The sequence below is a fragment of the Gobius niger genome (assembly GCF_951799975.1).
Source record: "Gobius niger genome assembly, chromosome: 5".
NCBI classification, from domain to species: domain Eukaryota; kingdom Metazoa; phylum Chordata; class Actinopteri; order Gobiiformes; family Gobiidae; genus Gobius; species Gobius niger.
Window position 1 is genome coordinate 37,764,399 of NC_136856.1, and position 20,776 is coordinate 37,785,174.

At 49.7% G+C, this 20,776-nt stretch overlaps 1 protein-coding gene across 3 annotated transcripts in view; it reads left to right on the plus strand.

Annotated features, from left to right (window-relative positions):
* unm_sa1614 (un-named sa1614) overlaps positions 1-17,794 on the plus strand; it is a 42,301-nt gene extending 24,507 nt beyond the window's left edge. For 2 of the 3 annotated variants that reach the window (XM_079555984.1, XM_079555986.1), the window contains 15 exons: positions 670-803; positions 888-979; positions 2,468-2,648; positions 2,950-3,035; positions 7,107-7,222; positions 8,954-9,021; positions 9,507-9,596; positions 10,570-10,738; positions 12,681-12,827; positions 15,243-15,297; positions 15,386-15,423; positions 16,721-16,857; positions 16,936-17,121; positions 17,323-17,655; positions 17,733-17,794. In XM_079555984.1, the coding sequence (XP_079412110.1) occupies positions 670-803; positions 888-979; positions 2,468-2,648; positions 2,950-3,035; positions 7,107-7,222; positions 8,954-9,021; positions 9,507-9,596; positions 10,570-10,738; positions 12,681-12,827; positions 15,243-15,297; positions 15,386-15,423; positions 16,721-16,857; positions 16,936-17,121; positions 17,323-17,394 (1,571 nt within the window). In that variant the 3' untranslated portion in view covers positions 17,395-17,655; positions 17,733-17,794. The remainder of the gene's footprint in view (positions 1-669; positions 804-887; positions 980-2,467; positions 2,649-2,949; positions 3,036-7,106; positions 7,223-8,953; positions 9,022-9,506; positions 9,597-10,569; positions 10,739-12,680; positions 12,828-15,242; positions 15,298-15,385; positions 15,424-16,720; positions 16,858-16,935; positions 17,122-17,322; positions 17,656-17,732) is intronic. The other variant, XM_079555985.1, reaches the window with a different exon arrangement.
* The last annotated feature ends 2,982 nt before the right edge of the window (positions 17,795-20,776 follow it).

Genomic DNA, 20,776 nt, shown 5'->3' on the forward strand with positions numbered 1-20,776 from the left:
CCCCGGGTACTTTCTACTACTACATACCACACTACTGCAACGCCCCGGGTACTTTCTACTACTACATACCACACTACTGCAACGCCCCGGGTACTTTTACAAAAACTACTCCTACAACCACTGCACCCCTTCGAATACTTTCTACTACTGCAATGCTCGGGTACTTTCTACTACTGCATACCACACTACTGCAACGCCCCGGGTACTTTCTACTACTACATACCACACTACTGCAACGCCCCGGGTACTTTTATAAAAACTACTCCTACAACTACTGCACCCCTTCGAATACTTTCTACTACTGCAATGCTCGGGTACTTTCTACTACTAGATACCACACTACTGCAACGCCCCGGGTACTTTTACTACAAATACTACGATACTTCTGCAACGACCTGGGTGCCTTTACTACAAACACTACTACAATACTATGGCCCCAGATACATTTACTACAATATAATATTCCAAAAATATCTAAAAATGTAAATATTCCGATGTCATATTTGTCGATATCACCCACTTATTCTACAATACTTCTGCAAACCATTCTGCTTATTGAAGCCAAAGCCAATTACTTTTGACTTCGTATACTGTAAGTAGTGGACAAAGAGTAAAAAGTGACTGGAGTGAAGTACAGTACTGAAGTGTGGTTGTCGGTGTGACTCCCAGAGCCCGGCTGGATCAGCACTAACCTGGGCGTGCTCACGTGCATCGACTGCTCCGGCGTTCACAGGGAGATGGGCGTGCAGGTGTCACGAGTTCGCAGCCTGAGCCTGGACAGCCTCAGCCCCTCAGACCTGCTGGTAACTAAACGACTCTCACTACTGCTGTGTGTGCTCCCTGACTGCAGTACTGCGCGTACTCTGTGTACTGTGTGTACTTCACAGTTGGCGCGGAACGTGGGGAATTCTGGGTTCAACGAGGTCCTGGAGGCCAATCTGCTCAGCCCCAGCCTCAAGCCGGGACCGAACAGCAACATGTGAGTCCGACGGGTCAAACCGGGACTAAATCGGACTATCTTTGTTTGGCCCTCCCTGCTCTCTGATTGGCCCTGATTTTCCCTCCTCTTCTCTGATTGGCCCTGACCCTCCCTCCTCTCCTTTGATTGGCCTTGATCCTCCCTCCTCTCCTCTGATTGGCCCTGATCCTCCCCCCTCTTCTCTGATTGGCCCTGATCCTCCCTCCTCTCCTCTGATTGGCCCTGATCCTCCCTCCTCTCCTCTGATTGGCCCTGATCCTCCCTCCTCTCCTCTGATTGGCCCTGATCCTCCCTCCTCTCCTCTGATTGGCCCTGATCCTCCCTCCTCTCCTCTGATTGGCCCTGATCCTCCCTCCTCTTCTCTGATTGGCCCTGATCCTCCCTCCTCTCCTCTGATTGGCCCTGATCCTCCCTCCTCTCCTCTGATTGGCCCTGATCCTCCCTCCTCTCCTCTGATTGGCCCTGATCCTCCCTCCTCTCCTCTGATTGGTCCTGATCCTCCCTCCTCTCCTCTGATTGGCCCTGATCCTCCCTCCTCTCCTCTGATTGGCCCTGATCCTCCCTCCTCTCCTCTGATTGGCCCTGATCCTCCCTCCTCTATTCTGATTGGCCCTGATCCTCCCTCCTCTACTCTGATTGGCCCTGATCCTCCCTCCTCTCCTCTGATTGGCTCTGATCCTCCCTCCTCTACTCTGATTGGCCCTGATCCTCCCTCCTCTCCTCTGATTGGCCCTGATCCTCCCTCCTCTCCTCTGATTGGCCCTGATCCTCCCTCCTCTCCTCTGATTGGCCCTGATCCTCCCTCCTCTCCTCTGATTGGCCCTGATCCTCCCTCCTTTCCTCTGATTGGCCCTGATCCTCCCCCCTCTTCTCTGATTGGCCCTGATCCTCCCCCCTCTTCTCTGATTGGCCCTGATCCTCCCTCCTCTCCTCTGATTGGCCCTGATCCTCCCTCCTCTCCTCTGATTGGCCCTGATCCTCCCTCCTCTCCTCTGATTGGCCCTGATCCTCCCTCCTTTCCTCTGATTGGCCCTGATCCTCCCCCCTCTTCTCTGATTGGCCCTGATCCTCCCCCCTCTTCTCTGATTGGCCCTGATCCTCCCTCCTCTCCTCTGATTGGCCCTGATCCTCCCTCCTCTCCTCTGATTGGCCCTGATCCTCCCTCCTCTCCTCTGATTGGTCCTGATCCTCCCCCCTCTTCTCTGATTGGCCCTGATCCTCCCTCCTCTCCTCTGATTGGCCCTGATCCTCCCTCCTCTCCTCTGATTGGTCCTGATCCTCCCTCCTCTCCTCTGATTGGCTCTGATCCTCCCTCCTCTCCTCTGATTGTCCCTGATCCTCCCTCCTCTCCTCTGATTGGTCCTGATCCTCCCTCCTCTACTCTGATTGGCCCTGATCCTCCCTCCTCTCCTCTGATTGGCCCTGATCCTCCCTCCTCTCCTCTGATTGGCCCTGATCCTCCCTCCTCTCCTCTGATTGCTGTTTCAGGGGCGAGAGGCGGGACTTCATCCTGTCAAAGTACCGCGGTCTGCAGTTCGTTCACCGCAGCCCAAGCTCGAGCTCTAACCTGCGCCTTCAGGACGCCGTCACCTCCGGAGACGTGTACGGTCTGCTGCGGCTGTACGGCGAGGGGGCGGAGCTAACACAGGCGCTGGAGATGCACTTACAGGTGAGAGGGCGGGGCTAGCGCATAGCTTCAAGGTGAGACACTGAAGGTGACAGGAAACAAATGAGTCTGCAGCAAAAGTTACAAATTACGGAATGAAATTGTCAGCGCTAGTTTTCTGTCATTTTCTGTTTTCATGAAAAAATGCGGCGTTTTATGCGGAAAAACTGACAAAATTGTGTGATGAAAGTGACACAATTCAGGAGGAAGCTAGACACAAATCTGCTGTTGTGACGAGGGCGGGGCCTGTTCTCCCAGGTGAGGGGGCGGGGCCTGTAGCTCACCTGTTGCTCTGTGTTTCCAGGAAAAGGGGGAGACGGCGTTGCACCTGGCTGTGCTTTTGGCCGACAGAACCTCCCTGCACATCCTGGACTTCCTCGCCCAGAACTGGTACCACACACACGGGAGGACACCGGGCACACACGGGAGGACACCGAGCACACATGGAAGGACACCGGGCACACACGGGAGGACACCGGGCACACACGGGAGGGAACCGGGCACACACGGGAGGACACCGGGCACACACGGGAGGACACCGGGCACACACGGGAGGACGAGGACACCGGGCACACACAGGAGGACACCGGGCACACACGGGAGGACACCGAGCACACACAGGAGGACACCGAGCACACACGGAAGGACACCGGGCACACACGGGAGGACACCGGGCACACACAGGAGGACACCGGGCACACACGGGAGGACGAGGACACCGGGCACACACAGGAGGACACCGGGCACACATGGAAGGACACCGGGCACACACAGGAGGACACCGGGCACACACGGGAGGACACCGGGCACACACGGGAGGACACCGGGCACACACAGGAGGACACCGGGCACACACAGGAGGACACCGGGCACACACGGGAGGACACCGGGCACACACGGGAGGACGAGGACACCGAGCACACACGGGAGGACGAGGACACCGAGCACACACGGAAGGACACCGAGCACACACGGGATGACACCGAGCACACACGGGAGGACACACACGGGAGGACACTGAACGCACACGGGAGGTCACCGGGCACACACGGGAGGACACCGAGCACACACGGAAGGACACCGGGCACACATGGAAGGACACCGGGCACACACGGGAGGACACCGGGCACACATGGAAGGACACCGGGCACACACGGGAGGTCACCGGGCACACACGGGAGGGCAAAGGACACACACGGGAGGACACCGGGCACACACGGGAGGGAACCGGGCACACACGAGGAAAGGACACACACGGGAGGACACCGGGCACACACGAGGAAAGGACACACACGGGAGGACACCGGGCACACACGGGAGGACACCGGGCACACACAGGAGGACACCGGGCACACACGGGAGGACACCGGGCACACACGGGAGGACACCGGGCACACACGAGGAAAGGACACACACGGGAGGACACCGGGCACACACGGGAGGACACCGGGCACACACGAGGAAAGGACACACACGGGAGGACACCGGGCACACACGGGAGGACACCGGGCACACACGGGAGGACACCGGGCACACACAGGAGGACACCGGGCACACACAGGAGGACACCGGGCACACACAGGAGGACACCGGGCACACACGGGAGGACACCGGGCACACACAGGAGGACACCGGGCACACACAGGAGGACACCGGGCACACACAGGAGGACACCGGGCACACACGGGAGGACACCGAGCACACACAGGAGGACACCGGGCACACACAGGAGGACACCGGGCACACACAGGAGGACACCGGGCACACACAGGAGGACACCGGGCACACATGGAAGGACACCGGGCACACACGGGAGGACACCGGGCACACACGGGAGGACACCGGGCACACACGGGAGGTCACCGGGCACACACGGGAGGACACCGAGCACACACAGGAGGACACCGAGCACACACGGAAGGACACCGGGCACACACGGAAGGACACCGGGCACACACAGGAGGACACCGGGCACACACAGGAGGACACCGGGCACACACAGGAGGACACCGGGCACACATGGAAGGACACCGGGCACACACGGGAGGACACCGAGCACACACAGGAGGACACCGGGCACACACGGGAGGACACCGAGCACACACGGGAGGACACCGAGCACACACGGAAGGACACCGGGCACACACGGAAGGACACCGGGCACACACGGGAGGACACCGGGCACACACAGGAGGACACCCGGCACACATGGAAGGACACCGGGCACACATGGGAGGACACCGAGCACACACGGGAGGACACCGAGCACACACAGGAGGACACCGGGCACACATGGAAGGACACCGGGCACACACGAGGAAAGGACACACACGGGAGGGAACCGAGCACACACAGGAGGACACCGGGCACACACGGGAGGACACCGGGCACACACAGGAGGACACCGGGCACACATGGGAGGACACCGAGCACACACGGGAGGACACCGAGCACACACAGGAGGACACCAGGCACACATGGAAGGACACCGGGCACACACAGGAGGACACCGGGCACACACGGGAGGACACCGGGCACACACAGGAGGACACCAGGCACACATGGAAGGACACCGGGCACACATGGAAGGACACACACGGGAGGGCACACACGGGAGGACACTGAACACACACGGGAGGTCACCGAGCACACACGGGAGGACACCGGGCACACACGGGAGGACACCGGGCACACACGGGAGGGCACACACGGGAGGACACCGGGCACACACGGGAGGGCAACGGACACACACGGGAAGACACCGAGCACACACGGGAGGGCACACACGGGAGGACACCGAGCACACACGGGAGGGCACACACGGGAGGACACCGAGCACACACGGGAGGACACCGGGCACACACGGGAGGGCAACGGACACACACGGGAAGACACCGAGCACACACGGGAGGGCACACACGGGAGGACACCGGGCACACACGGGAGGGCACACACGGGAGGGCAACGGACACACACGGGAAGACACCGAGCACACACGGGAGGGCACACACGGGAGGACACCGAGCACACACGGGAGGACACACACGGGAGGACACTGAACACACACGGGAGGACACCGAGCACACACGGGAGGGCACCGAGCACACACGGGAGGACACACACGGGAGGACACTGAACACACACGGGAGGACACCGAGCACACACGGGAGGACACACACGGGATGACACCGAGCACACACGGGAGGACACACACGGGAGGGCACACACGGGATGACACCGAGCACACACGGGAGGACACACACGGGAGGACACACACGGGAGGACACTGAACACACACGGGAGGGCACACACGGGAGGACACTGAACACACACGGGAGGGCACACACGGGAGGACACTGAACACACACGGGAGGTCACCGGGCACACACGGGATGACACCGAGCACACACGGGATGACACCGGGCACACACGGGAGGGCACACACGGGAGGTCACCGGGCACACACGGGAGGGCACACACGGGATGACACCGAGCACACACGGGAGGTCACCGGGCACACATGGAAGGACACCGGGCACACACGGGAGGTCACCGAGCACACACGGGAGGGCACACACAGGAGGACACCGGGCACACACGGAAGGACACCGGGCACACATGGAAGGACACCGGGCACACACGGAAGGACACCGGGCACACATGGAAGGACACCGGGCACACACGGGAGGACGAGGACACCGGGCACACACAGGAGGACACCGGGCACACACGGAAGGACACCGGGCACACACGGGAGGACGAGGACACCGAGCACACACAGGAGGACACCGGGCACACACAGGAGGACACCGGGCACACACGGGAGGACGAGGACACCGAGCACACACAGGAGGACACCGGGCACACACGGGAGGACACCGGGCACACACGGGAGGACACCGAGCACACACGGAAGGACACCGGGCACACACGGGAGGGAACCGGGCACACACGGGAGGTCACCGGGCACACACGGGAGGACACCGGGCACACACGGGAGGACACCGGGCACACACGGGAGGACACCGAGCACACACAGGAGGACACCGGGCACACACGGAAGGACACTGAACACACACGGGAGGGCACACACGGGAGGACACTGAACACACACGGGAGGGCACACACGGGAGGACACTGAACACACACGGGAGGTCACCGAGCACACACGGGAGGACACCGAGCACACACGGAAGGACACCGAGCACACACGGGATGACACCGAGCACACACGGGATGACACCGAGCACACACGGGAGGACACCGGGCACACACGGGAGGACACCGGGCACACACGGGAGGTCACCGGGCACACACGGGAGGACGAGGACACCGAGCACACACGGGAGGACACCGAGCACACACGGGATGACACCGAGCACACACGGGAGGGCACACACGGGAGGTCACCGGGCACACACGGGAGGGCATCTGTAGTGATCTGTTGTGCTGTTGTTGCAGTTCGGATGTGGATGTTCAAACGTCGAGTGGAAACACGGCGCTTCACTTCAGCTGTTTACACGACAAGAGCGACTGCCTCAAACTGTTACTGCGATCGAGGGCCAGCACCGACATCAGTGAGTATTTGGACTACTTCTCTTTTTTTCTTGGAAAGATCCTAGCCCAAAGTTTCCCAGAGGTAGAGAAAAAAGCTTTGCCTTTCCCGGAATGAGGGGAGCAAGATTCTGGTTCTGTAGGACTCGGCCAAAGGGTGTTATCACGACCTCACCGTGGGCTCTTTGGGCCGAGGGATCTGCTACAGCTTCAGGAAACGGGATCCAGTCATCCTTTGCCACGTTCTGCAGATGTTTCAGCGACACGTTTTGGCGTCTTCTTCCACTGCTTCCTATTTCTTGCCTTTTGGCTTCTCCAATACTTCGCTCTTCTCTCCGCACTGACACTTGAGAGAAGAGCTCTCTTTTTTAACCTCTTAACCCCCACCTTAACCAAGCACGTATTTTTGTTGTTTCTTTTGTTGTGTTATTGTTGCTTTTCTGCCACTTTTTTTGCGTTTAGATGCGGGTAAAGCCAAACTGGAGAAAACGTGCGGTAGTGGTTAAGAGGTTATTAATGATCCATGTTACTGAACCATACGAGTGCTGCTCATCTGCCGGAGTCTGCAGTTTTCTGGTTGATCTCTCTTTGATGTTCTGATCTGTCCCAGAAAATGAATTCTCCCACACACTCATAGTTTCCGGCACTGCACCATCTGGACTTATGAGTTTTAAGGCTGAGGTCTGTGTCAAATGACCGGCAGCACTGGTCACCCTCTCACAAATTTTGATCTGTGTTTTTGATGCATCCAAAGAAAGTCTTTGCGCTGCATTAGATGCTCTGTGTCGGGAAACTGAAAAAGCATGTGGTTAATTATGTAAACATAGATGCGCGGGTTTTACTAACCATGGTAATGGATTGGTGGAACTGTGAAACGTCTTGTAGCCAGAGCAAGTCTGCAGGCAAATATTGAGAGTCAGATTCTCACTGCAGAGGACATAAATGAAGACCCACCATACTGGCAGACGGCACAGGCTGAGATAAAAAAAAAAATAACAGAAATGTAAAAAAAATGTGTAATCTCAAGTAATATGTTTGCATTGAATATTCCTTTCAGAGAGTATAATGAAGCTAGTGAGAATTCAAATTTGTCGGTGTGCATAAATATGCATGTCTTTTTTATTTTAACAATGAATAGATGGTTAGAAATGCCCTTGTTTACGGCAAAAACGAGTAGCATTCAAAATATGTTTTAATCTTTGATAGATAAAAAACTTCTGGCTACAGACTGACTGATATGACTTCTATCTGTGAAAAAAATTCAAAGTGCCTCAGTAGTTGACTACGTGGTCAAATCCTGCACAGAATGGAGGGACATTGTTGAGCTTTTCAAAAGTTTACAATTTAGCACATTTTTGTAGACAGTTTAGTAGACACGACACTGACCAGATTTTAGCCCTATACATGATTCCAGTACTGAGCTACAGCTCTTTAAGAGTGCACACAAATGCAAAAAGCACCTGGGAGCAGAAAAGGTGGTTGCAACTCCCTGTTTTGTAAATTGTCTAAAAAAAAACGATTGGGAGTTAGAGCAAATCACTTCGCTTGTGTTCAGTACATATGTCGAGGAACAAAAAAAAAACGTTTCATCCAAATATGAGAAGGTCACCTGGGAAGATTCTGTGAATTTGGATGATTTGGCACGGAATGACCCTAATCCTGCTCTTTAATAATGTAATAATTGTTCAGGCTAATGTTACTGATGCTGCTTCTGTCCGGGTTCAAAGGTTTGAATGAAAGTGTTGTTGTTCCAGAGAATGACTTTGGAGAGACTGCGCTGGACGTGTGCCGAAGACTCAAACACGGCCACTGTGAGGCGCTGGTGAGTTGATAATAAACTGTGGACGTTCCAGGCTGTGGCCAATGTGTAACGTAAACCAACAGGAATCACCTTTTAAAACATAAAAACTTGCTTATTTCATGACTTTTTTTTAAAACACAGTCTCAGCCTATGTGTAGTGTAGCAAGAAAATCAATGTTTTGCATTTTTCTTTAACCTCTTACGCCTTCAGAGAGCACGTTTTCTCCAGTTTGGCTTTACCCAAATCTAAAAGTTTACAGCCTATAAGACCAGAGTAACGCCTCATTTGAAAGCTATAAAACTGATCTAAATGGATCTTTTTCCTCGTATTGTTGCTGTGGTGCCGTCACTTTTTTGACTCATTGTCTCATTAGAGCATGGACCATTCCAACATGGCCGCCAGAGCGGGACGTTAGTGCTTAGGGGTTACTAAGGCGACGTCTGCCTCAGTCCTCACGAAAGCAGAGGAACAGCAGGATTGTGGGTAACGTGAGTCTCTGTTGCAGCTGAACGCGGCTCACGCAGATCGCCTGCGCCACGTGGAGTACGAGTGGAGACTCAACACCGACCTGTACGACAGCGACGAGGAGCAGGAGGTAACTGTCTGCTGCATCTGATGTATTTGTCTGGCAGAAACCGTCCTCATTGTGCCTTTTTCTGCACAAACTCCTGTGTGCTCTACAACAGCCACAAATCTCTTTACAGTGCGATAATTAGGCTTAATCTTTTGTGAATTATTGAAGGTTTTCATACCTAGACCAAGGCATTCAACTACTTCACGCTTTTTATTAGCAGAGAGATCCTTTTTCTTACCTTTATTGCTTGAAAATAATGTTTTCCCAGGCGTCTGAGATTGATGTCAGTGATTCAAAGAGCCCTGAGACACAACACCATCCATGAGTTTTTATTGAAAATTATCATTATTATTTTTTTTACCTTTATGATACTGAAATATAATTTGCATGATAATTGTGAACGCTGTGTACATAAATAAGGCATCATGTGTTAACTCTTCCTCACCCTCCGCGGGCGGTCTCTTTGTCTCCTCCTGCTCGGGTCCTCTACCAGAGGCCTGGGAGCTTGAGGGTTCTGCGCAGTATCTTTGCTGTTCCTAGAACTGCACTTTTCTGGACCGAGATGTCTGATGTATTTCCTGGGATCTGCTGGAGCATGAAAGCATGACCAAAGTTGTTTCAACACTTCTGCTCAGAAACCCAGTAAAAACTGTCTTGAGCAGGAGACACCTCTCTGGGGATGAAACCGGTCATGGAAATTAGGCCAAGGCTACAATCCGGTGTGTCTTGTTCATTATCATGCACTGTCCCTACCAAATAAACCAATATCGCCGCATTTATACCCATGTGCACGATCAGCTGTTGATCGGTGCTGAGGAGGGAGGCGGAGGCTCGCAGTGACCCGTGTGCTCAAAGCCAAACGGATTGTTGGAAATATCGCTGGTGGAGAACGTACAAGTCTCCTCTGATACATCCTCGGTAAAACGGGCGGAGCGAGTTCTCATCCGGGGATTTCCAGTGGACTTGCTGAGAAGTGTTTTCTGTGTTTGTCCAGAGTTTTCCAGTAAAAAAGGAGCGCGCCTCGTTCTCCTTCTCCTCTCGTCCAATCACGTCGTCTGCCTCGCTGTTTGCCCCACCCTCCTCTCTGGCGATTGGCCGAAGACTCGCCATGGCGACGGGGCCCACCTCCCCGGCCCCACCCGCCCTCCCGCCGAGACTCAAAGGTCAGTTCTCCATGGGTCATTGAGAGGCGAGTCAGAGTCTGATGGTATTTGTACATTTCCCTCAGAGTCTGATGGTATTTGTACATTTCCCTCAGTCTGATGGTATTTGTACATTTCCCTCAGAGTCTGATGGTGTTTGTACATTTCCCTCAGAGTCTGATGGTATTTGTACATTTCCCTCAGAGTCTGATGGTATTTGTACATTTCCCTCAGAGTCTGATGGTATTTGTACATTTCCCTCAGAGTCTGATGGTGTTTGTACATTTCCCTCAGAGTCTGATGGTATTTGTACATTTCCCTCAGAGTCTGATGGTATTTGTACATTTCCCTCAGAGTCTGATGGTATTTGTACATTTCCCTCAGAGTCTGATGGTATTTGTACATTTCCCTCAGAGTCTGATGGTGTTTGTACATTTCCCTCAGAGTCTGATGGTATTTGTACATTTCCCTCAGTCTGATGGTATTTGTACATTTCCGTCAGAGTCTGATGATATTTGTTCATTTCCGTCAGAGTCTGATGGTATTTGTACATTTCCCTCAGAGTCTGATGATATTTGTACGTTTCCCTCAGAGTCTGATGATATTTGTTCATTTCCGTCAGAGTCTGATGATATTTGTACGTTTCCCTCAGAGTCTGATGGTATTTGTACATTTCCCTCAGAGTCTGATGGTATTTGTACATTTCCCTCAGAGTCTGATGGTATTTGTACATTTCCCTCAGAGTCTGATGGTATTTGTACATTTCCCTCAGAGTCTGATGGTATTTGTACATTTCCCTCAGAGTCTGATGGTATTTGTACGTTTCCCTCAGAGTCTGATGGTATTTGTACATTTCCCTCAGAGTCTGATGGTATTTGTACATTTCCCTCAGAGTCTGATGGTATTTGTACATTTCCCTCAGTCTGATGGTATTTGTACATTTCCCTCAGAGTCTGATGGTATTTGTACATTTCCCTCAGAGTCTGATGGTATTTGTACATTTCCCTCAGAGTCTGATGGTATTTGTACATTTCCCTCAGAGTCTGATGGTATTTGTACATTTCCCTCAGAGTCTGATGGTGTTTGTACATTTCCCTCAGAGTCTGATGGTATTTGTACATTTCCCTCAGAGTCTGATGGTATTTGTACATTTCCCTCAGAGTCTGATGGTATTTGTACATTTCCCTCAGAGTCTGATGGTATTTGTACATTTCCCTCAGAGTCTGATGGTGTTTGTACATTTCCCTCAGAGTCTGATGGTATTTGTACATTTCCCTCAGTCTGATGGTATTTGTACATTTCCGTCAGAGTCTGATGATATTTGTTCATTTCCGTCAGAGTCTGATGGTATTTGTACATTTCCCTCAGAGTCTGATGATATTTGTACGTTTCCCTCAGAGTCTGATGATATTTGTTCATTTCCGTCAGAGTCTGATGATATTTGTACGTTTCCCTCAGAGTCTGATGGTATTTGTACATTTCCCTCAGAGTCTGATGGTATTTGTACATTTCCCTCAGAGTCTGATGGTATTTGTACATTTCCCTCAGAGTCTGATGGTATTTGTACATTTCCCTCAGAGTCTGATGGTATTTGTACATTTCCCTCAGAGTCTGATGGTATTTGTACGTTTCCCTCAGAGTCTGATGGTATTTGTACATTTCCCTCAGAGTCTGATGGTATTTGTACATTTCCCTCAGAGTCTGATGGTATTTGTACATTTCCCTCAGTCTGATGGTATTTGTACATTTCCCTCAGAGTCTGATGGTATTTGTACATTTCCCTCAGAGTCTGATGGTATTTGTACATTTCCCTCAGAGTCTGATGGTATTTGTACATTTCCCTCAGAGTCTGATGGTATTTGTACATTTCCGTCAGAGTCTGATGGTATTTGTACATTTCCCTCAGAGTCTGATGGTATTTGTACATTTCCCTCAGAGTCTGATGGTGTGTGTTTGCGCGTAGGTCCAGGAGCTCCTCCCCCTGTGGGCGGAGACCTGGAAGAGGAGGGCGAGGTCTTCCTTCCGCAGGCAGGAACCAGGAAGTGCTCTCTGACTCCGCCCCCTGTCGCTGTCAGGCGCAAGAGGACATGCTCCGAGTCCAACAAACACGGTAACTCCGCTCCCTGCTGGTTATAACAAAACACGGAAATTCATACATTCATTTTACACCAAAACAGTATTTTCCTGTTGCATTAGAGCGAGTAAACATACAGTGGGAACCAAATGTTTAAAAGAAGACACATTAGCATTTTATTCTCACTGTGTGACATGAAACCAGAATTCCCCTCTGGGGCCAGGACTCTCAGTGGGACTTTCCTGGTTAAATTAATTAAATAAATAAAATGTACTTTTACCCTTTTAGGTCAAGTAAAGTTGTACAAGTTATTTCTATTTGCTAAATACCAGAAGAATGAGAGATAGAATTTTCGACACGGTTTTATATTACTTTTTACAAAATCAAAAGTTTGTGTACATACATTTCATGAATATTTGGTAGCATTGCCTTTAAACTTGGGTCCAACGTTTTTGTGTTGGTAGGAATTTCCATTCCTCCAAACAGAACTGCCTGTGCCTATGCCTTTTCAGCTCTGCCCATACATTTTCAACTGGATGGAGATCAGGACTTTGTGATGTCCATTTGGGAAACCCATCTTACTCTGGCCTTCCACAGTCGTCACTCCACCGGTTACAGTTAGTGCAGAATGCAGCAGCCCGTCTTCTCACCGGTTCATCCAGACACAGCCACATCACTCCCGTCCTCTCCTCCCTGCACTGGCTCCCGGTCCGTTTTCGGATTGATTTCAAAATTTTAATGTTTGTTTTTAAAGCCCTCCACGGTCTCGCTCCGTTATATCTGACTGAGTTGGTGACCGTACATCGCCCCAGCAGAACTCTCCGGTCTGCCGATCAAATGGTTCTGGACGTGCCCAGGTCCCGGTACAAACAGTGGGGGGATCGTTCTTTCAGGGTTGTAGCGCCAAAACTGTGGAACAGCCGCCCCTCAGTCTGCGTGTTCTCACAGAGCTGTCCCTCTTTAAGTCTAGATTGAAGACACATCTCTTCAAACTAGCTTTTAAGACTTAGATCGCACTTATTTGATTGATTGATTTTTTAATATTGTTTTATCTGTCTGTGAAGCACTTTGGTCTTCCTTGTGTTGTTGTAAGGTGCTATATAAGTAAACTTTGATTGATTGATTGATTGATCTGCGCACAAGCTTTAACTTGTTGAGATGTTGCTCCAATATTTCCACATGTTCTTTCTTCATGACATCATCTATTTTGTCAAGTGCACCAGTCCCTCCCGCAGCAAAACAACCCCACAGCATGATGATGCCACCCCCGTATGTCACAGTGGGGATGGTGTTCTCAGGCTTTTTTCTCCAAACCAAAATAATCGATTTTTTTGGGCCATAATGACCATCATTTTTTTTTTTTTGTCAAACCACAGGATTTGTCTATATTATCTCTCTCATATCTCAGGCATTTAGCAAATAAAATTAAGTTAGAACATTCTAATTGACCTCTGGTTTCAGGTCAGACACTGAGAAAAAAAAATGCAAATGTGTCATTTTATATAGTGTGCACATACAGTATGTAAGCATCTGGTTCCCACTGTATTTAATTGAAAAATTATCAACGCAAGTTTAGAAAGATCCCAATAATCAGCAGAGTCTTGTGAGTTCTTGAGGAGAATAGAGCAGCACAGTATGGCCACCAGAGCAGGACGTAGAGTCCGACCCACTTCTGCTTCTGCTTCTTTGGTGGTCACCGGAAGTAAAAAAAAAAAAAGCAAATAATGATGATCATGTTTCACATTGACTTTTCGAAGACTTTTAAACTTTTAAAATATAGAGATATCAATTTGAAACTTTAGCTGCAGAGACGGACAAAACGATGAGAAAATAAATGTATTTAACTTTACAAGTTTTAAATAATGCCCAAAATTTCCCATGTTTTCTGCGAATAAATCTGAATTATGAATGGAGACGGGTTTAAATGTTGGTTTTATTTTGTTGATGTATTTGTTACAAAGACGTCTTTGTTCAGTTGTTCAGTTTAAACCTATTCACCCCAGCCTGAACGAAGCACATTTTCTCCAGTTTGGCTTTACCCAAATCTAAAAGCTTCTTGAAAAGCGTCAAAATAGTCACAAAAATGACACAAAAACAAGGACGAGAACACAATAAAGTGACAATAAAGTGCTGAAAAAGTGATGAAAATGTGGCAAAAATGTGAAGAAAAAAGCGATGAAAATATTGTCAAAAAACGGATGACCACACGGCAACACTGTAAGGAAAAAAATCAGTTTAGATGAGTTTTGTAGGTCTTCGCTTTCAAATGAGGCGTTTTTCTGGCTTGTAGGCTGTAAGCTTTTAGATTTGGGTAAAGCTCAACTGGTTAAGAGGTTAAGAAAAGTTATATTTAAACAAACTTTTAAAACAAGAGGTCAAACAAGGAATGTACGTTTATTTTAGCTTCGTCATTAAACAGTCTCCAATAACATCGCCCCCTGCTGTCTGCAGACCGCAGAGTACAGCCCAGCCCACGGAGCCACATCGGCGCCCAGTCCAGGAGCCAGTGAGTGCAAACAGTCACATGTTAGCAGGGGCCCTCTACTGTCTGTTGTTTTGGAGACGACTCTAACTGTAGTGTCTCTGTCCCTCAGGACGTCGTCTCAGCCCGGGATGGACCGCCACAACAGAAGTAACTGTGGTAACCAAGTCGAGTTTTAACACTGTCAGAGTAAAAAACTGCCCAAACTCTCTCTTCACAATGTTTATTCTCTGACGTTTTGTTGCCTTGAGGCGGAGATTTATCCAGGAAGCAACTCCCACATGGCTGTGTCGCTCCCTGGTCTTTCCCACGAGTATTCATTAACAAATACTGATATGTTTGGTATACACGTATAGCATGAAAGGCAGTGACTGAAGACGGGACAAATATACACAGGGCGCATGTGCAGACAAAGGGACCAAACTGTGTCTGTTTTCATTCCACTCTTTAACAACATCTGCACTTTAGTTGTAGTCTTGTTTTTACAAGATCCCCCATCATCACTACATCACACTATAAAACTCATAGATCATCATTCTCTAAACTCTCACAATACTCAATTAACTGGAATAAATCCTCAATATTGCCCCTGCAGCCAAACAGTTGGGATGTGGCAGCCACACACCCCCAGTCTCGCTCTGCACTAACCGCATCACTTACCTAGGAATAAGGATTTCCTCCAGGCTGTCAGAGCTGTTCACTCTCAACTGTCCCTCATTACTTAAACAAATAGAAGATGACTTACAACGCTGGATGAATCTCCCCATTTCAATTACTATTACATGATCAAAATGTCAACCCTTCCTTAAAGTCAACTCTCTTCTCTCAATGACCCCACCTCTGCCTGGTGCAAATCCTTGACACAGCCACCAACAAGTATTTATTTATACTGGAAAAATAAACCCCCTTGAATCAACCTCGCAACACTATAGAAACCCACAACAAACAAACTACAAGGTGGCCTCAATGCGCCAAACTTCTATCACTACTCGTTAGCCAATCATCTACAGTCCATTCAAACCCATCTGACCAAACCTGTATTGACACGGAACAAACAATATCAATCAATAAAGAAAAGTCCACTCTTCAAATTGACTCTTAACAATAGCCGGAGCTCTGACAGCCTGGTGGAAATTCCACCAGTTATTAAACACACCTCTCACTCTAACAAACCATACACCAGTCTGGAACAATCCTGCATTGACGAGCAATAAGAAACCTCTACATTTCCTCACATGGGCAGAAAAGGGCATAACTCACCTCAGACACATCTGTGATGAGTTTATGAATTTTATTCATGGTTTAAGTGAGGACTTTTTAGCTCTAATCTGAAGTTTTGGGCACAGCCGCAGGTTCCTTCCTGCTGCCTCTGGAGCAAGCAGGAGGTGGAGGGGCTCGGAGGAAACACAGAAAGTACTGAAACCTGCTCAAATGAATATCTCCACAGGTGTCCGACGTGCCGACAGCGACGTCCCCTACTCCACCAATCAGATTCACCCTGACAGAGCCCCGCCCAATCAGAGGTCTCAGAGCCTCGAGAGTGGCCGAGGCCCCGCCCCCCAGCCCCGCCCTCGCACCTCACTGGTCAGTCTGAGTTCAGACGCAAATACGTTTGAGGCTGTGGTTTGAGGCTGTGGTTTGAGGCTGTGGTTTGTTTTCCAGCAGGGTAGAGGTGGAGTCAGGGCGGGAGGGGGCGTGGCTGCAGTGACTCCTCCCCCTCCTCCCGTTGCTGTGGTGATGGAGCGTGTGATGGCGATGTACGACTGCGACGCGGATCACGAAGATGAGCTCAGCTTCAGAGAAGGACAAGTCCTGGTGGTTCAGGAGCGACCGGACCGGGACTGGTGGGTCAGTACAAGTTCTTTTACTATTAATACTACTGCAAACACTACAGAACGACTGGACCAGGACTTGTAGGTCAGTACGAGTACTTTCACTACAAATATGACTACTACTGCTCATGCAAACACTAGAGCATGACAGGACCAGGACTGGTGAGTAAGTCGCTCTGATCGAACACTGGAGTCTGTGACCCTGTGTGTCTTTCAGGTTGGACATCTGGAGGACGCCCCAGAGCAGAGAGGACTGTTTCCCGCCTCCTTTGTCCAAGAACTCGACTGAGACCAGAGTGGGAGCGAGTCAAAACGTCCAAGGATTAAGACCCAAGAGTCTAAACATCTAAGAGTCCAAACATCCAAGACCGAAGAGTCCAAACATCCAAGACCGAAGAGTCCAAACATCCAAGACCCAAGAGTCCAAACGTCCATGTCCCAAGAGAACAAACGTCCAAGACCCAAGAATCCAAACATCCAAGACCCAAGAGTCCAAACATCCAAGACCCAAGAGTCCAAACATCCAAGACCCAAGAGTCCAAACATCCATGTCCCAAGAGACCAAACGTCCAAGACCGAAGAGTCCAAACATCCAAGACCCAAGAATCCAAACGTCCAAGACCCAAGTGTTCAAACATCCAAGACCCAAGAATTCAATGTACAAACGTCCAAGACCCAAGAATCCAAACCTCTAAGACCTAAGAGTCCAAACGTCCAAGACTCAAGAGTCCAAACATCCATGACCCAAGAGTCCAAACAATGGTGTAGCAAGGGTACCATGGCTGCACGGTGTACTGCACACTGGGAGAGAGGACATCATTTGGCCTGGAGCGGGTCACCTGACAACTTCCATAATGCAGTTCTCATGAGTTTTCCTCAGAACAGAAGGCTGAGGTTCTTTAGGTCACGAAGAATGTTACAATAAACTAGTTTCACTATTAGAAATTAGGGTTGGTACATGGAGGCTCTTGACTGTTGGGGGCCCCAGGCAGCTGCCTGCATTGCCTTATGGCAAGCTACGCCGCTGAGTCCAAACATCCAAGACCTAAGAGTCCAAACGTCCAAGACCCAAGAGTCCAAACGTCCAAGACCCAAGAGCCCAAACATCCAAGAGTCCAAACGTCCAAGACTCAAGAGCCCAAACATCCAAGACCCAAGAGCCCAAACATCCAAGACCTAAGAGTCCAAACGTCCAAGACCCAAGAGCCCAAACATCCAAGACCCAAGAGTCCAAACGTCCAAGACCCAAGAGCCCAAACATCCAAGACCCAAGAGTCCAAACATCCAAGACCCAAGAGTCCAAACGTCCAAGACCTAAGAGTCCAAACGTCCAAGACCCAAGAGTCCAAACGTCCAAGACCCAAGAGCCCAAACATCCAAGACCTAATAGTCCAAACGTCCAAGACCCAAGAGCCCAAACATCCAAGACCCAAGAGTCCAAACGTCCAAGACCCAAGAGCCCAAACATCCAAGACCCAAGAGTCCAAACATCCAAGACCTAAGAGTCCAAACGTCCAAGACCCAAGAGCCCAAACATCCAAGACCCAAGAGTCCAAACGTCCAAGACCCAAGAGCCCAAACATCCAAGACCCAAGAGTCCAAACGTCCAAGACCCAAGAGCCCAAACATCCAAGACCCAAGAGTCCAAACATCCAAGACCTAAGAGTCCAAACATCCAAGACCTAAGAGTCCAAACGTCCAAGACCCAAGAGTCCAAACATCCAAGACCCAAGAGTCCAAACATCCAAGACCCAAGAGCCCAAACATCCAAGACCCAAGAGTCCAAACGTCCAAGACCCAAGAGTCCAACGTCCAAGACCCAAGAGCCCAAACATCCAAGACCTAAGAGTCCAAACGTCCAAGACCCAAGAGCCCAAACATCCAAGACCCCTACAGTCCAAACATTCAAGAACAAGAGTCCAAGTATCCAAGAGTCTAATCCTGGGACGAAACCAACACCACAGATGGAGCTTTGGTCACATACGGCCCAGGCCACGCCCACCATGGTCACAGAATGTAGCTACCCTTTTCCACTTAATAGAATAATGAAAGTGCAGACTGGAGTGACTGACACAGCAATGTTTTTGTCGTCGACTACAATATTTCCTTGTAATTTCAGCCAGAGTCGTGTTTCTGTGACTAAAATGAGGCTAAAACTAAAGTAAAAGTAAAAAATGTGACTAAAATCAGCAGATATTTGGGTCAACTCCTAAAAACTTAATCCGAAGTGAAAGAAGAGACTAGGAACATGTGAACTTCAATTGTCCATGGCTAACAACCAGACTAAAACTAAATGATGTTTTCTTCAAAAGACTTAACCTTTTTACAGGAAGTGGATCAGAATGTGACAAAACGATCCGGCCTAATTTAAACAGAATGTCTTGATACAAAGTTTGATTTTTTCTTTGACTGTTTCATCATCAGAATGGGTTTTATTTATGTTTTTATTTATTTATGTATTTATTTATGCACTTGTGTTTTATTTATTTGAGGCGAGACGCTTCAGGATAATAGGCAAACAAATTTAGTTTAGACGAAATAGCTCCGTTTTAATCATTTGAAACAACTTTTAACGCGCAAGTCAACAAAATGCCACAAATGAACATCGTAAAGGGAGAGTTTGGGCTGTTTCCTCACTCTGACGTTCAGGAGGAAACCGGACACAGATCTACTTTCGCCGGTTGCGTCTCGCCTTCGTTTATTTAATGAAATATATTTTTATAGATTTATTTGATTCTTCTGAACTGCTGACGTGTAAAAGCGTTTGTGTGATATTAAAGTTGTGACTCTTCTCTGTGTGTCGGTCTGAGCTCTTTTACTAAATGTCCTCCAGTCCTGTACTCGAATAGAATGTGTGAGGATCGGTCCTTTACACAAGTAGTATTGGTGTTGAGAACTTTTTACTTTTACCCTGCTCTGTTTACAGAGCCGGTGCTGGCCCTTCTGGGGCCCTAAGCAAAAATCCACATAGGGGCCCTATAGTACGCATCCCATGGCTATTCGACGAAGAGTGAATCCATTTACGATCAAAAACGGTTCCCCTGTGCAGCAGTGCAGGGCAGAGGTGGAACATAGTGACCTCCATTCAGGTACCGCCCCTCAGTGTGAGAACCACTAACCACTAAGCCACTGTGAGACTGGGATTTAGGACGACTATAGTCTATTTCCCAACTTTTTAAAGTGGTATATGGCAAATGGTCCGATTCTGTCATCTCTGGTTCCTGACCCACAGTTTGGGAACCGCTGATTTAAAACTAACTGAAACCTGCATCTGACGGTTATTTATGTCTGACCGCTGAGAATTAGCCTGTGGGTAGCCCAATTTGTTTTAAACTCTGGTTCCATTCAGAGAACCAGAGTTACTGTAAGTAACTGCGCGCATGAGAAACGTGTGGATTCAACTCATTAACAACGCGTTGATTAATCAGTGTAACAACAGCGTAGTTTGACTGAGATGCGGGGCCCTTGTGGCTGCAGGGGCCCTGTGCAACTTGCATAGTTTGCCTATAGGAAAAACCGGCTCTGTCCGTTTAACTTCTTACGCTCCCTTAACCGAGTGCATTTTCTCCAGTACAGCTTCGAATATATTCATATATTTCATCGCATATTTCAGAATCAGAATCGTTTTTATTGCTATGGTTTGAGAACAAATTCACAAACTAGGATTTTTT